This window comes from Fundulus heteroclitus, chromosome 15 (assembly GCF_011125445.2).
Source record: "Fundulus heteroclitus isolate FHET01 chromosome 15, MU-UCD_Fhet_4.1, whole genome shotgun sequence".
Lineage (NCBI taxonomy): Eukaryota > Metazoa > Chordata > Actinopteri > Cyprinodontiformes > Fundulidae > Fundulus > Fundulus heteroclitus.
Window position 1 is genome coordinate 25,842,977 of NC_046375.1, and position 15,479 is coordinate 25,858,455.

At 42.0% G+C, this 15,479-nt stretch overlaps 1 protein-coding gene across 1 annotated transcript; it reads left to right on the forward strand.

Moving 5' to 3' along the window:
* The first annotated feature begins 3,402 nt into the window (after positions 1-3,402).
* Positions 3,403-9,348, forward strand: LOC105921291 (trace amine-associated receptor 1-like). The gene is made up of 3 exons (XM_036147642.1): positions 3,403-3,538; positions 8,498-8,692; positions 8,765-9,348. The coding sequence occupies exons 1-3, from the start codon at positions 3,403-3,405 to the stop codon at positions 9,346-9,348; spliced, it is 915 nt and encodes a 304-aa protein (XP_036003535.1).
* Positions 9,349-15,479: the final 6,131 nt, after the last annotated feature.

The window sequence follows — 15,479 nt, forward strand, 5'->3', positions numbered from 1 at the left end:
TCTTCATAAATAAAATTGATTCCATTAAAAATAAAATAATTGGCATCCTCCCAAACATGATTACCTCATCCTCAGTAAGTGAGGCAGCATTGGAGGAATCCTTAGAACCTGCGCAGTGTCTGAACTGTTTAAAAGCAGTAGAGCTTTCTGAGCTATCTAAAATTTTAGCTTCATCTAAACCTTCTACCTGTATGTTAGACCCAATCCCAACCAAGTTGTTTAAGGAGGTATTCCCTCTGATCAGTGGTCCTATTTTAGACATGATTAATCTATCCTTGGTAAATGGATATGTACCACAGGCTTTTAAAGTAGCTGTTATTAAACCTTTACTTAAGAAACCATCTCTTGATCAAGATGAGTTAGTAAATTACAGACCTATATCTAATCTTCTTTTCTTATCTAAAATTCTTGAGAAAGTAGTTGCTAATCAACTATGTGAACATTTACAAAGTAATGACCTACTTGAGGAGTTTCAGTCAGGCTTCAGAGCTCATCATAGCACTGAAACAGCTCTGGTGAAGGTCACTAATGATATTCTCATGGCCTCAGATAATGGACTTGTGTCTATACTTGTCCTGTTAGATCTCAGTGCTGCATTTGATACAGTTGATCACAATATTCTCCTACAAAGACTTGAGCATACTGTAGGGATTAAGGGAAAAGCATTAGGCTGGTTTAAATCTTATCTGTCAGACAGATTCCAGTTTGTTCATGTTAATAATAAATCTTCCTCAAACTCTAGGGTCACTTGTGGAGTACCACAGGGTTCAGTCCTTGGACCAATTCTATTTACTATATATATGCTTCCGATTGGCAAAATTATCAGACAGCATGGGATTAATTTCCACTGTTATGCTGATGACACTCAGCTATATTTATCCATAAATCCTGATGAATCCAATCAGTTACTTCGACTGCAGTCATGTCTTGATGACATCAAAAGCTGGATGACTTTAAATTTCCTGCATTTAAATTCTGACAAGACAGAAGTTGTAATCTTTGGGCCAGAGTCTTCAAAAAATAAAGTTCTTAATCAATCCCTTAATCTGGATGGCATTAACTTGGCCTCTGGTAATAAAGTTAAAAATCTTGGTGTTGTTTTCGACCAAGACATGTCATTTAAATCCCATATTAAACAGGTTTCCAGAGTTTCCTTTTTTCACCTCCGGAATATCGCCAAAATTAGAAACATTCTGTCCAGGAGTGATGCTGAAAAACTAGTCCATGCATTTGTTACTTCAAGGCTGGACTATTGTAATTCTTTACTATCAGGAAGTCCACAAAATGCAGTTCGAAGTCTTCAGCTGATTCAAAATGCTGCGGCAAGAGTTCTGATGAAAATCAACAAGAGGGATCATATTTCTCCTGTTTTAGCTTCCCTTCATTGGCTTCCTGTTAAATCAAGAATAGAATTTAAAATTCTCCTTCTAACGTATAAAGCCCTTAATAATCAAGCTCCATCATATATCAGAGCTCTGATTACCCCGTATGTTCCTAACAGAGCACTTCGCTCTCAGACTGCAGGTCTGCTGGTGGTTCCTAGAGTCTCTAAAAGTAGAATGGGAGGCAGATCCTTTAGCTATCAGGCTCCTCTCCTGTGGAACCAACTCCCAGTTTTGGTCCGTGAGTCAGACACCCTATCTATTTTTAAGACTAATGTTAAAACTTTCCTTTTTGACAAAGCTTATAGTTAGAGTGGCTCATACCCTGAGCTATCTCTATAGTTGTGCTGTGATAGGCCTAGGCTGCTGGAGGACATCAGGGTCTAATTTTCTCACTCTACTGATTTCTACTGTTCTTCAGTCTACTGTTCTCCAGTTTTGCATTGTATTACATTGAAATGACTGTCGTAATTTCAGCTTTTAACTTTTGCTCTCTCTCTTTTTCTTCATAGTAGGTACACCTGGTCTGGCGTTCTGTTAACTGTGACATCATCCAGAGAAGACGGCTCACCCGCTACTTCCATCTAATGTAGAACAGATTACTAGATCAATGTGTGCTTCTGTGCTTTTTTGTTTCTCTTGTTGTGTCTCTGTTCTTTCTTCTGTAACCCCCAGTCGGTCGAGGCAGATGACCGTTCATACTGAGCCCGGTTCTGCCGGAGGTTTTTCCTTCCCGTTAATGGGTGGTTTTTCTTCCCACTGTCGCTTCATGCTTGCTCAGTATGAGGGATTGCAGCAAAGCCATGGACAATGCAGACGACTCTCCCTGTAGCTCTACGCTTCCCCAGGAGTGAATGCTGCTTGTCGGGACTTTGATGCAATCAACTGGTTTCCTTATATAGGACATTTTTGACCAATCTGTATAATCTGACCAAATCTGTATAATATGATTGAACTTGACTTTGTAAAGTGCCTTGAGATGACATGTTTCATGATTTGGCGCTATATAAATAAAATTGAATTGAATTGAATTGAAGGTACCTCTTAAGATATTATCCCCCTATATTTTTTTCAATCGTTACAGAAAGTAAAACTTGCTTATTATATAGATCAATTAAACAGAGTAAAATATTTTAAGCCTTTCTTTCTTATAACCTTGATGATTATAGTTTACAGATAATAAAACCCAAAATCTAGTCTCAGGAAATCCAAATATTACATAAGCTAATGAAAAAGCTTTTCTAAAGAATGTCAAGATTCTGAGAAGTACATTAATCTGTATGCACTCAATATTTGGTTGGGCCTCTTTTTGCATAAATTACAGCTTCGGTGCTGCATGGCATGAAGGCGATTACGGTGATGTCAACGCTTCCTGAACCATGTCTCTCCCCGCCTGAGCTTTCCAGAGGTGATCCCGATCAGTGCAGGGCGTTTCTCACCTAGTGTAAGATACATTTCAAACTCCAACCGTCCGCTTACCCCACCGATCGCTCCAAGGTCGCCTGTGTTATCTCCCTTATGGCAGGCAAGGCTAATTTGTGGGGAATAAATCCCGCATCTGCCGCTCGTATCATGTCTTCTCCAGGGAGTTGGTCAGAGTGCTCAGTCCTGCACTACCCTGCCCGGAGGCCACTAGGGGGCTCTTGGCCCTAAACAGGCCGTGAAATCTGTGACTGAGTACATCGTGTTTTTTCACCTTTTGGCTGTGGAGCGCTACTGGAACAAAGACGCTCTGATGGATGTCTTTATTATCATTCTGAATGAGAAAATCAAGGACGAGTTATCCACCCGTGACTATCCTAAAACACTAAAACAGCTAGAAGACCTAGCAACTAGGATAGACCTTCGTCTTATGGAACAGTGAAGGGAGCGATGGGCTGTAACCCCGTGTAGTTCCAGGGCGCTTTCCTCCACACCTGTTGCTTCCACTTCCCCTCTCGGCAAGGCTGAACCTGAATCCATGCAGTTGGGAACTCATAACTTGTCTGTTTTTATTGATTCTGCGGCTGACACAGAGTTCATGGACGAGGGATTCGCCAGGAGGCTAAACAACAGACTTTTCCCGGGACCGTCACCCCATAATGTCCTCGCTCTGGACGGTCACCGGCTAAATCACTCCTGCCTCATCACAGAGCCCGTCGGGCTGTTAGTCGGAGGTAACCACAGAGAGGGACTGACTTTTATGATAATTGAGTCTCCACAGGTTCCCGTTGTCTTGGGGGTCATGTGGCTCAGGAGACACAATCCCTTGATTGACTGGCGGAAGGTAGAGGTCATGGGGTGGGCACCTTCCTGTTCTAGGACCTGTCTGCGCTCTGCTCAGCCTCTCCAGGTGCCGGAGAATAAGGTGGAGGAGGTGTATCCTGACCTTTCAAGGGTCCCCACCATAATATCATGACTTAAAGGAGGTATTTAATAAATCTAAGGCCACAGCTCTACGACCGGCCCTTTGATTGCTGCATCGAGTTACTGCCTAAAACAACTCCCCTTCAGGGTCAGCTCTACTTACAGTCTTTACCTGAATCCCAGGCATTGCAGAAATACATAAGTGAGTCACTAAAGACAGTAATAATTCGCCCTTCTTCCTCCCCCGCTGGCGCAGGATTCTTTTTTTGTGGGGAAAAAGGATGGCTCCCTAAGACCCTGCATAGCTTATAGGGGACTTAATGAGATCTTGGTTAAGAACCGCTACCCAATTCTGCTCATAAACACTGCTTTCCACCAGATCCAGGGGGCTAAAATCTTCACTAAGTTGGATTTATGGAATGCTTACCACCTGGTTTGTATTAAGGGAGGGGGGGGGAGTGGAAGACTGCTTTCAACACCCCCACTGGCCACTATGAGTACCTTGTCATGCCGTTTGGGTTAACTAATGCCCCCGGCAGTGGGCTATGGGATATGGTTAGGCAATTTGTCTTTGTTTACTTAGATGACATTTTAATATACTCAGAGGACCTCTTAGCCCACAAACAACATGTCTGTGCGGTCCTTCTTCGCCTACTCCAGAACCAACTGTTTGTTAAAGTTATACTATGCAACCGGGGTTGATTTTCCAGCGAGGCTCCCCCCAGAGAGCGAAAGTAAAAGTGCACTGTGGTAAAGATGCTCAGCTGTTCTGGTTTCTCCGTCAAGCCAGGCGCGGTTGTTTTGAGCTTAGCATACAGGCGAACGCAACGAAAAGTTGAAAAAGCGGGAGTACAAACAATGACTAACACAGTGAAAGTATGAACAACAGGGTTTCCCGCAGCGCTATCTTGGCGAGGCAGCCGCGGCGGCCGCCTCCCCAAACTCACGCTACCGCCTCGCCAACATTCAAAAAATAAATAATTAAATAAAAAATAATAATAATAAAAACAAACTCGATATGCTTGCATGTTTATTTGACGATAACACGCGGTTCTTTGTTGCTTTCACGCGTGCATATGGTGAATGGCAGGGCAAAAACACATTGATTCTCGCCGTAAAGCAAGACCGACTCTCGCGGTCTTGCACGAGACTTCTGAGCCTGTGGGTGCGGGCCGAGGGCTCTTGCAATTGCAAGTATGGTATTTCCCCCACAGACCACCAGGGCGGCTGAGAAAACCTTTGTTCGACCTGAAATGACTCATTTAATCATCCAAAACGGTATGGAACACATTAATTAACTGAAAAATGTTGCATAGTATGCCTTTAAGGCCGAGAAGTGTGAGTTCCACGTCTCTCCAAGAAGTCAAACAGTGTGGAGCAAAACTATGATGTGGGCGATTGAGAACTTCTGGCGGTCAAACTGGCCTTGGACAAGTGAAGACACTGGCTTGAGGGGTCCAAGCTCCCTTTCTTGGTGTGGACGGACCACAAGAACCTGGAGTACCTTAAAACGGGGAAGAGGTTGAACCCCAGGTAGGCCAAGTGGGCTCTATTCTTTGGTCGGTTCAGTTTCTCACTGTCTTACAGAACTGGGGCCAAGAACGTTAAGCCGGGTGCCCTGTCCAGAATGTACCAAACCGGGGACAAGAGCCCTAGTGCCCGAAGTGTAACCAGGTCAAGGTCCGACCCCACTAGGTGGGTGCAGAACCTCCCCTGGGTGGAGCATGCAATTAACTCCACTCCTTCCGCCACCACCAGCCTCTCCCCTTTCTACGTTGTTTATAAGTTCCACTAGCCGGTATTCACCATTGAGGAGAGGGAGCCCAGGGTTCCGTCAGCCTGTTTGACTGCCCTGAGGTGCCAATGTGCATGGAAAAGGACAAGAAGAGGCATTTTCCACATGTCCCAGGTTCAGTCTCAGGCTGGTAATTGCTGGAGGATCCCGGCTCCCCGTTACATGGCTGGAGAGAAGGTCTGGCTCTCCACCAGGGACCTACCTTCAAAGGTAGAAAAAAAGAAGATAGCCCCTCGGTTTATCAGGTCTTTCCCGATCTCTAAGGTGGTGAATCCAGTGGCTGTCCACCTCCAACTGCCGCACTACATGAGAATCCACCCCACGTTCCATGTGTCTGGAGTTAGGCCAGCCAGGACCTTGAGATTTGTGCACTCCTCCAGACCCCCTCTGCCCAATGGGGGCCCTGTCTACACCGTGAGGTGTATCCTCAAGTCCAAGAGATGGGGCAGGGGCATCCAGTACCTCGTTGATTGGGAGGGTTATGGACCTGTGGAGAGTTCATGGATTCCATCCCGTTTTGTCGTCAACAAGTCTCTGATCAGTGATTTCCAAAAGCCAAAAGGCCCATCCTGACCAGCCCAGGAGGGCGTCCGGAATCAGCCCCTGGGGTGAGGGCTGGGGATGTTCTGTAATGATCTCAGCACTGATGCTGGTCTGATCACTCACTCCACACACCTGCCCAGCCCAACTCCGTCTTCAATCAACTCTCACCTGATCCACCTGCACCTACCAGTATATAACCAACCTTCAGACCAGTCATCAGTGCCAGATTATCTTGAGCCACCAGGTAAAACTAACTCAGCATTCAATCCTGATTACCTGCCTGCCTGTTACCTGACCTGTCCTGTCCTCCGATTACCAAGCCTGTCTGATGCCTGCCTGACTCTGATTGCCTGCCTGTAAGCCTGACCCGTAAGCCTGACCCGTTTTTTGCTCTGGACATCTGACCCTGCCTGACCCCTGCCTGCCTGTAAGCCCGCCTAGTTCTGCCTCTGTATTAACGAACCTGCCTGATCCCTGTGTGCCTTTCAAGCCAGCCTGTTATCTGACCCAGATCTGTGCCCCTACTCTGCTTTGGATTACCCCCTTGGATTTCTCTCTGGACCTCTGATCTCCCAGCTCTGACCCCGGACCACACCTCGGAACATGAACCTGGAAATTCCCTCAAATTATCCTGCCGTTGTCACGCTTCTGAACCCCTGCCTGCCCCCAGACCAGACAAGCTCTAGCCAAAGCCCATAAGAGGGTTTCCCCGTTCAGTCGCGGACATGCTACCCACTAGCACGAGTCGGCACTTAATTGCTTCGGACCTGGTCTCTAAAGAGGTTAGTGATCTTTCCCCTCAACACATTTGGGCATAAGGAGCAAATTAAGATCACTAACCTGCTGTCTCTGCCTCCAGGGGTTCCGGTCTTAGGTGCAGACGATAGTCCAGCGAACTGCTGCCCTTACAATCCCAATAAACTGTTTGTAAACTTCACTGATCTGTCTTGGTTGAATAGTGGGTCCAGTGTCTCCATTATTTACACATTTGCTTTAAATAACAGAAGTAAAATACACCATTCAATTGAAAATACAAAGAGCATCCCTTGAAAACAGATCTATGGTTTTAACTGCAAAGGTACTTGCACTTGCACTTGACTGAAGTCAAGTCGAATATTTTTCAAATACAAAAATATATGCATTGACATAGTCAATCTCAGTTACAAAAATGTAATGAAATAAATAAAATAAACTACATCCTCAAAACTAATCACAGCACAAGACAATTCCAGGCAAGTAAAAAAGTGCATCTCTTAAAAAAAATTTAGAAGACTATCTGCAAAGGTGGAGTCACGTCCAATATCTTTCAAACATGACATTATATGCATTAATATACTGTATGTCAGCCTAGGTTACACAACTGTAATAAAGTAAATAAGTGCATCCTCAAGGATTAGGTGAATAATCAACAAAGATTTACTTGACTGCATGAGGCATGGTAGAGATGGGTTTTTTTTTTAAATAATATAGCTCAAAATAAAATAAAAAAACTTAAATAACTTCCACATTCACTGTCTATGCTGGTGCAAGGAGAGGGCAGGTATTTTGGTGCAAGTGAGCCTCTGGGAACTGGGTTTTGTTGTTTAACCAGTACGCCATGGGCCCCTCGGACCGTGGAATTGTGGACTCTGAGAGATAGAAGGGGTAGAACAAAACAACACTGAGCCATTAAGCTCAACACTCTGACGGGACTAACATCTGATGTTTATATGTCTGTGGTAAAACTTAAATGCAGTCCGTTCTTGTTGATCAAGTTGTAGTTGTGTGTCGCGACGGCATTAGTGTAGGACTTTTATGACTTTTTTTTATAAAATGTATTGTGATACTTAATATATTTTTCTTTTACTGTACTTTTTATATACTGTCACTTGAGCTATATACATTTCCCTGTAATTTGTGAATCCATCAGTCATGTATGCAATACTGTATTGATCAATCTGACTGATGCACTGTGGATGGGAGGTACTGGCATACATAAAGTAGATGTTTACCTAAAGTCATATTACCTTAAGCATACGAACAGAACATGAGCAGTTATGCATCATCGTTGTGCATGTTCTCCCCTTCTTATTGGATAAGCTTTGGATGATGTAATTTTTCAAAACAATAAATATCAAACCGAGGTGATGCGGCAGCACAGTGATCTTACAACAAGACTTAACTGTTTCTGGCTATGCTGAGGTAATTTAGATGTGCCAACAAAATAGGAGAGATTGGACAAAATAATTATTTTCTAAACTAAATCATGCTTCACAAACCTTTTAAGTATATGAGTATTATGAATCTATGAAACTACTTTAGACAGCAATGGACACAGAATCTGGTTTTTATGATGGTTATGACTTCCATCCTTGTTACGAAATTAACAATGTCTCTAAAACACTGCGACGGACTTCTTCTCCAATATGTACTTTGCTGTACGTTTTCCTAGGCTTTCTGTCTGTTATTACGGTGTGTGGAAACCTCCTTGTAATAATCTCCATTGTTTACTTTAAGCAGCTTCACACACCATCTAACTATCTGATTGTCTCTCTGGCTGTGACTGACCTACTCGTTGGGATTGTAGTCTTTCCTCTGAGCATGTCTTTCTCTCTGAGCTTCTGTCTGTATTACAGAGATCTATTCTGTAAAATACGAGACAGCTTTGATGTAGTTCTAAGCACAACCTCTATTTTTAATTTATGTTGCATTTCTGTAGACCGATACTATGCAGTGTGCCAACCTCTGGCATACAGATCCAAGATAAACACCAGTGTTGTTCTGGTTATGATCTGTATGAGCTGGGGAGTTTCTGTACTTGTTGCAATAGGTTTCATTGTTGCAGAGTTAAATCAGGAAAAATGTCAAGAAAACTGTTTTTCTGACGTTGTGCTTGAAAAGATTTTAGCCCCCATTTTCTCATTTTATCTCCCAGTAATCATAATGCTTTATATCTACCTGAGGATTTACCTTGTTGCACAAAGACAGGTTCGCAGCATCCAGAATGCAGTGAAGTCTGGAGAATCTGTGAGCAACATGGAGAGGAAGGCCACTAAAACTCTGGCTATTGTTATGGGAGTTTTTCTAATGTGCTGGCTTCCTTTCTTTCTTTGTTTTTCATTTCAGCTATTAGGTGGAGTTTCAGTGCCAGTGTATGAAACGCTTAACTGGTTAACCCTGTCGAATTCAATGCTCAATCCATTCATATATGCTTTCTTTTATTGCTGGTTCAGGTCAGCTTTCAGAATAATCATTTCTGGAAAAATATTTCAGGGTGATTTTAGAAACACTAAGCTCCGCTGACATGATTGGAATCTGTGAAGACGAAATATTCTCAGTAATAAAATGGCTGAAAAACTACTGTTTAAATGAAAAATCTTAGTTGTAAGGCTTTAGAAAATGTCAAAAACAAACTGCAGTCTTCTGTTTGATATACGTGTGAATAACATGCTTTGGAAGGAAAACAACACTATTTGTAGAGAGCTGTTATATCATCACTGAAATAAAGTTTCTATGCTATACTGAATCTTGTTTTTCAGCATGTGCTTTCCAGTAATACATTGACATTTATAATATAGTTTGGAAGGTTTATAAAGGTTTTCCAGCTAAGAAACTAGAAATATCCAAAAACCTTCAAATAGGGTGAAATACATCCTTGAGAGAAGTTGGTTTTAAAGAGGCCATGACAAAAATTAAAATTTTTCTGAGGTTTTGGAGATATAACATTATCTATTGTGCACTGATGAGGCCCTGTTAATTTGAAAAGTGAATACTAAAGAACCTGCTCAGGGTCAGTCAGCTTTGTTGCTTTGCTCAAAAACTGTCCGATCAGAAAACTGTTTATCTGTCTACATAATTCATATTCTCTAATCAAAGCACACCATCAAGTAAACAGCCTTCCTCCTCCCCCCAGCTGATGCACCGGTTGTGAGTCCGGTGCATCAAGCTCGGTTACTGAGCTCGGACTGTCTGACTGCTCCATTTCAGTGGAGGAAGGTGGAGAAGTGTGCAGATGGCAGTTCCAGATCAGCATTCCTGTATCGGCTCAAACAGGATACAGACTCCGCTGAAGTCGCGGATCGCAAATATCCAATAATCAACCTGAAACTAACTTCACAGCGGTATCTAAAAGGAGAGCTGATATGTCCAAGGGTGAAAAAAAATGGATGGAAGGTTCCACGTACTCCCGAAGGATGAGAGAAAGACAGAAGAGTGGCTAAAAATTCATTCATGGGAGCTTTATTGAATACTGTTTCCTGTGGAGGAATTCAAGTTGGAGTTTTTTAACAAACGAATTAAAAAAAAATACTTCTGTACCAACAGGGAAAGTGGTGACCACGACACTGTCATTACCCTTAAAGGAGCTATAAATCAGATGTTTACTGTAAAATCAATGTCAATTATTTTGATTTCTCACCCAGGATGGAAGTAATATTCCCTATAAACATTCGGTCCTCTCTATCAACAATGTATTGGTCATGTTTTTCTCCTTTGAAACCTAAAGGTACTACCTTTAGGTAGTCATTCTGGACTATACTATAGTCCAGAATGACTTTGTTTTAGAGTGTAGCACATGTTTACTTCCTTGTTCCTGAGCCAATCATATGAGACTCCCCAGAGCTTTTGACTGGTTTTCCAAATATGGTAGTGGCTGCATATCATTACCTCAACCAACCCCTTTCACTGAGGGACATTTGGCCTGACAAAACAACAAGCTGGCGTAATTTTTTTAAATGAAATTTTTGGAGTTTTCATTTTTAGCAATATCATCTAAAAGAAATGGTTTATACAGTGATATCATACCACCATTAAGTATAGTGACAGCCTTCAGAAAAAGTAGTAAAAAGGAAATAAAAATACAGAAGTGTTCTGCGTCTAAAAAAGGGAAAACTGTTATGATGTAAATTTTTCTTTGTACACTAGTTGTGCATAAACCTTGTGAAAGAAATGTTTGTCACATTTAGCAAAAGTGCAATTAGAGTTCAAGCTGTATTTAGAAGAAGTGCGATATTAGTTAAATTTCAGACTTGGTTTGTATGCATGGCCTTGGTGTATACTTAGAACTTCCACATCTCCATCTGTATGTCAAAACCTAAGTTGTACAGTGTTAACTTAACCAGCCAGAGTAAATGAAGTTTATGAAGAAGCACAGGAACAGCAGGTTTTTTTCTGTTATCTGTTATCTGTTTTCTGTTGGTTTAAGCTGTATGCACTTTGTTTCCTATAAAAGACATGGAGTTTCTTGTTCAGTGCCCACATCTGTGAGCTTCTGCCGGGGTGCGCCTCGAACACTGTTTCCCTTCGAATAAAGAAGACAGACAAGACCAGTCTTCTCTCTCTTTAATGAAACAGTGTCTTACTTTGGTAATCAAAACTTCCCTAACACTGTGTTTTATGACTTCTTTACCCAATGTGACATGGCTAAGAAATCAGTGTTATCATACTGTAAAATGGAATAGAACAATAGAAAAGTCTTTGTGTGTATGGTATCTTTGACACAAACATCTGTAGTCCAAAGGGCTGTAAAAACAGAACATAAGTATTAGTTAAGTACATGTATTAGTTCTTGGTGGTAATGTCAGGTTTTGTATGCTGGTTTGCGGAACAGAGTGCAGAACAGAGCTTAGACAGAGAATGATAAGGTGATGATAATTTAATGTTGAACAAAGCACTTACAAAGTCCAAATAGTACAGAGCTGGGGGTCAAATACAGAGGAAGAAGGATGAGTGATGACAGAGGACCTGACATCTAGTGAAATGAAACAGGTAGCTTTAAATAGAGGGGAAGAACAAATAGAAAATCAGGAGCACGGGTGATGACATTAGGCCAATCAGTGACAAGTGCGAGGAAACTGACCCAGATATCTAAAGGGAACTGGGTTTCCAGGGACTAATAAATAAGGAGGCATAACATAGAGGATAAATAACTGATGACAGAAACAAAAATCTACAGATAATAATAATAATTCATACTAAGAAAGTATAATATAATTATATTTATATAGAAATATAAACCCAACTGCAGAATCCACAGGGAAGCTAAGTAAATTAATAATAGGAGATACCATTAATAATACTCGCACTGTTGAAGGACCACAGTGCGAGTATTATTGGACCTTAGTGCAGGATTTGATACTGTCGATCACTACATTCTGTTAGAGCGCCTGGATTTGTCTGCCTTTCTGGTACAGCACTAGACTGGTTTTAATCTTACTTAAAGAACAGGGACGTTTCTGTGTTAGTAGGTAACTTTACATCAGAGACGACAAATGTGTGGAGTCCCCAAGGGTCCATCCTGGGTCCCCTCCTATTCAATATTTACAGTCTCCCTCTAGCTTAGATCATAAAAAACAACAAAATCAGTTACCATAACTACAACACACAGCTCTACATCACCATGTCACCAGGTGACTATGAACCCATTCAAGCGCTGAGTAAATGCTTAGAAGAAATTGATGCATGGATGAGTCAAACTCTCTTCAATTGAATAAAAACAAAACTGAAGTAATATTTTTTGGACCAATAGAGGAGAGATCAAAAGTTAGCACACAGCTTCAGTTGGTTCTGCTACGAACCACCGGTCAGACCCGATATTCGGTTGTAGTGATGGAATGAGACCTGAACCTCCAAAAGCATCTAAAGACAATTACAATGTTGGCCTTCTGTCACCTGAAAAACATTTCCAGGATTAAAGGACTAATGTCTCAGCAGGACATGGATAAACCGATCCAATGCATTTATCTTGATGTTTTCACAGTTTTACAGGTCAAAAAGTCGATCAGACAACTGCAGCTGATTTTTGAAAACAGTGTTCTCTGGTGTCAACCTGAAGGTAAAGGTCTAAACAGTTTGTGTGTGGGTTCTACAGAGATGTTTGCTACCATTTTCCATCGACCCCCGAGAAGGCACCGCTGTTGTGGAAGACATCCTGTCTGGTTCCGGTACCAAAGAAAACTCACCCTTCAGTCATCAATGACGACTACAGACACCCCCCCCCCCCCCGACATTCCACATCATGAATATCCTGGAGGGACTCCTGTTGGACAACCTGTATAAGCAAACCAGCACATATCAGGACCCCTGCAGTTTGCTTATCACCATTGAGTTGGAGTTGAAGACGCCATCATACACCTACTTCAACAAACCCACTGTTATCTGGAAAAAGCAAGCAGCAAGGAGGATTGTGTTCTTTAATTTATTGAGTGCATTTAACACAATTCAGCCTGATTTGCTTTGTCAGAAACTCCAGAAGACTCCGGTGGAGTCGCATGGATCAATGAGTAACTGACAAACAGACCACAGTTTGTGAGGCTGAAGGACTGTGTGTCTAACCAGGTGGTCAGCAACACAGGAGCACCACAGGGGACTGTTCTCTCACTGTTCCTTTTCCTATTTTGAATGTGAACAAAAAAAAGAAGATGATTGTAGATTTCAGGAAAAACAAGATTAGACGAAGCCCAATTTCCATCATGTGAGAAGAAGTGGAGTGGGTTGAGGAAATATAATCATCTAGACAACAGACTGGACTGGAGAGGCAACAGTGAAGACATCTACAAGAAATGACTGAGCAGGCTGTACTTTAATAGGAAGCCTAGGTCCTTCAAGGTTTTTTAGCAAGATGCTGTATATCTTGTATAAGTCTGTTGTTGAGAGTGTCATCTCCTCTGTCATCATCTGTTGGGGCTGCACCATCAGAGCCAGGGACCTAAAAAGGCTCAACAACCTGATAAAGAAAGCTTACTCTGTTTTCAGCCGAAGGCTTCTTCACATTGGTTGTAAAACAGATCACTACAGGAGATCTTTCCTGCTCACAGCTATCACCATCTATAATAACTCTTTGACAAAATTAGTTACATCAACATTTTGTATTTTTGAATTTGAATTAATCAGCTTCTCTCTGTTGTAAACCACCCTGTTGCTATGGTTATGCATCATAACAAAAGAGTAAAACATAGAAAAGTATTGGGAAAAATCAATCTAGCAGCACAACATCCAATACAAGAAGAAATGGTTATCCAAAAAAAAAAAAATTCCAAGAAGAACAGGAATGAAATTTAAAAAAAAGGAAAAAAAATCTCAATCAAAGTTACAGAGCTACTTCAACATGCTGCCACCCTGAGAGGCACAATTCTAGAATTTGGTCATTAAGGGAAGCTAGAGTTCTCAAGGAAAACCATACATCCATGTGAAAACATGCAAACTTTACACTTTCTGAATATTTTGGTCAGGGGAAGTAAAACAGCTTGTCAAGATTGTCAAGGACATAATAGTTCTTTTTGTCAGGATTCTCTGTTGGTTGGTGCGCTAATTCTGCTTTACAGGTGGTTCTAGTTCGCTGGGGGGCGTGACCCACATCTGCGGCTCGTTTAGAGTGCAGATCACTGACTTCTTAAGGAAGACGCAGACAGTTGGAAGATGCTGGAGCCTTACCCAGTCATAGTACGAAGTGGCCTTTGACCCAGTCCCGAAAACCTGAACCTGTGAGTTTTTCGTACTTGGATTTTCGTCTACCTCTGGATTTTCTGCCTCTTGCAGTTTGTGTTTTTTGGATTACTCACCCCTTTGACATCTTGCGCGACGAACCAGCAACAAGGAATCTCAAGGCTCAGATTTTGCTCTGGTGCTCCCCCTCTTGCTCCCTTGGTGTTACCAAGCCGGGCTCGAGGTTCCCCTTTCCGGATTCTGCTGGTTCCCCCGAATCCTCTGGTTAATCCATCTGTCTCACCGTCAGTCATGGCTAGCCTCGGATCCCTCGCCGACAAACCATCAGTCCGCCCTCCAGCTGCAAACCACCGCCTACCCTCGAGAGCACACGGCCGCAGAGATTCCCTCACAATCCCTCCCCGGGTTAGGTCCGCTCGCACTAAACGGTAAGCAGCCTGGCTTCTGGAGACTCTCCCCTGGATTGTCTTTAACATCTCCCTTCTCTCTCCTGGAGTTTCCCCAGCACTGAGGTTCAGACCTCGATCGTTTCCACCACCCTGTGTTATCCTTGTAACCTGTACTTATAAAAAAACTTCTTAAACTGCGCTCTGGCTTCCGTATTGTGTCTGCATGTGGACTAAGCATATTAAAACCATGACACTTTTAGCATAAACATATTTTAAGAGGCCTACACAGCAGAAACCCTCAACTAAGAAACTGGCTGTCTGGTAAAGATGTAAGGTTGAAGGAGAATATTAATAACTAACTAGAAAAAGCTGTTCCTGCATAACAGCAAGTGAGAATGCTAATCTGCAGAATGATTGAGCAGAAGATGCAGAAAACATTGAAATCAGATGTGAAGAATTTGAAAAAAATAAGAATTTGAAAATTTTGAAGAATTTTAAAAATTTGAAGAATTTGAAATATTTGAAGAAATTGAAGAAATTTGAAAAAATTTGAAAATTTGAACATTAAGAACAATTAGAAGAATTGGAAGTATAGGAAGAATG

Bases quoted from the DNA above. Each gene is read 5' to 3' on its own strand.
- LOC105921291 (XM_036147642.1), top strand. From the start codon at position 3,403: ATGGACGAGGGATTCGCCAGGAGGCTAAACAACAGACTTTTCCCGGGA. The intron at 3,539-8,497 runs GTAACCACAGAG...ACGTTTTCCTAG, and splicing joins CGTCGGGCTGTTAGTCGGAG to GCTTTCTGTCTGTTATTACG. The intron at 8,693-8,764 runs GTAAAATACGAG...GCATTTCTGTAG, and splicing joins GTATTACAGAGATCTATTCT to ACCGATACTATGCAGTGTGC.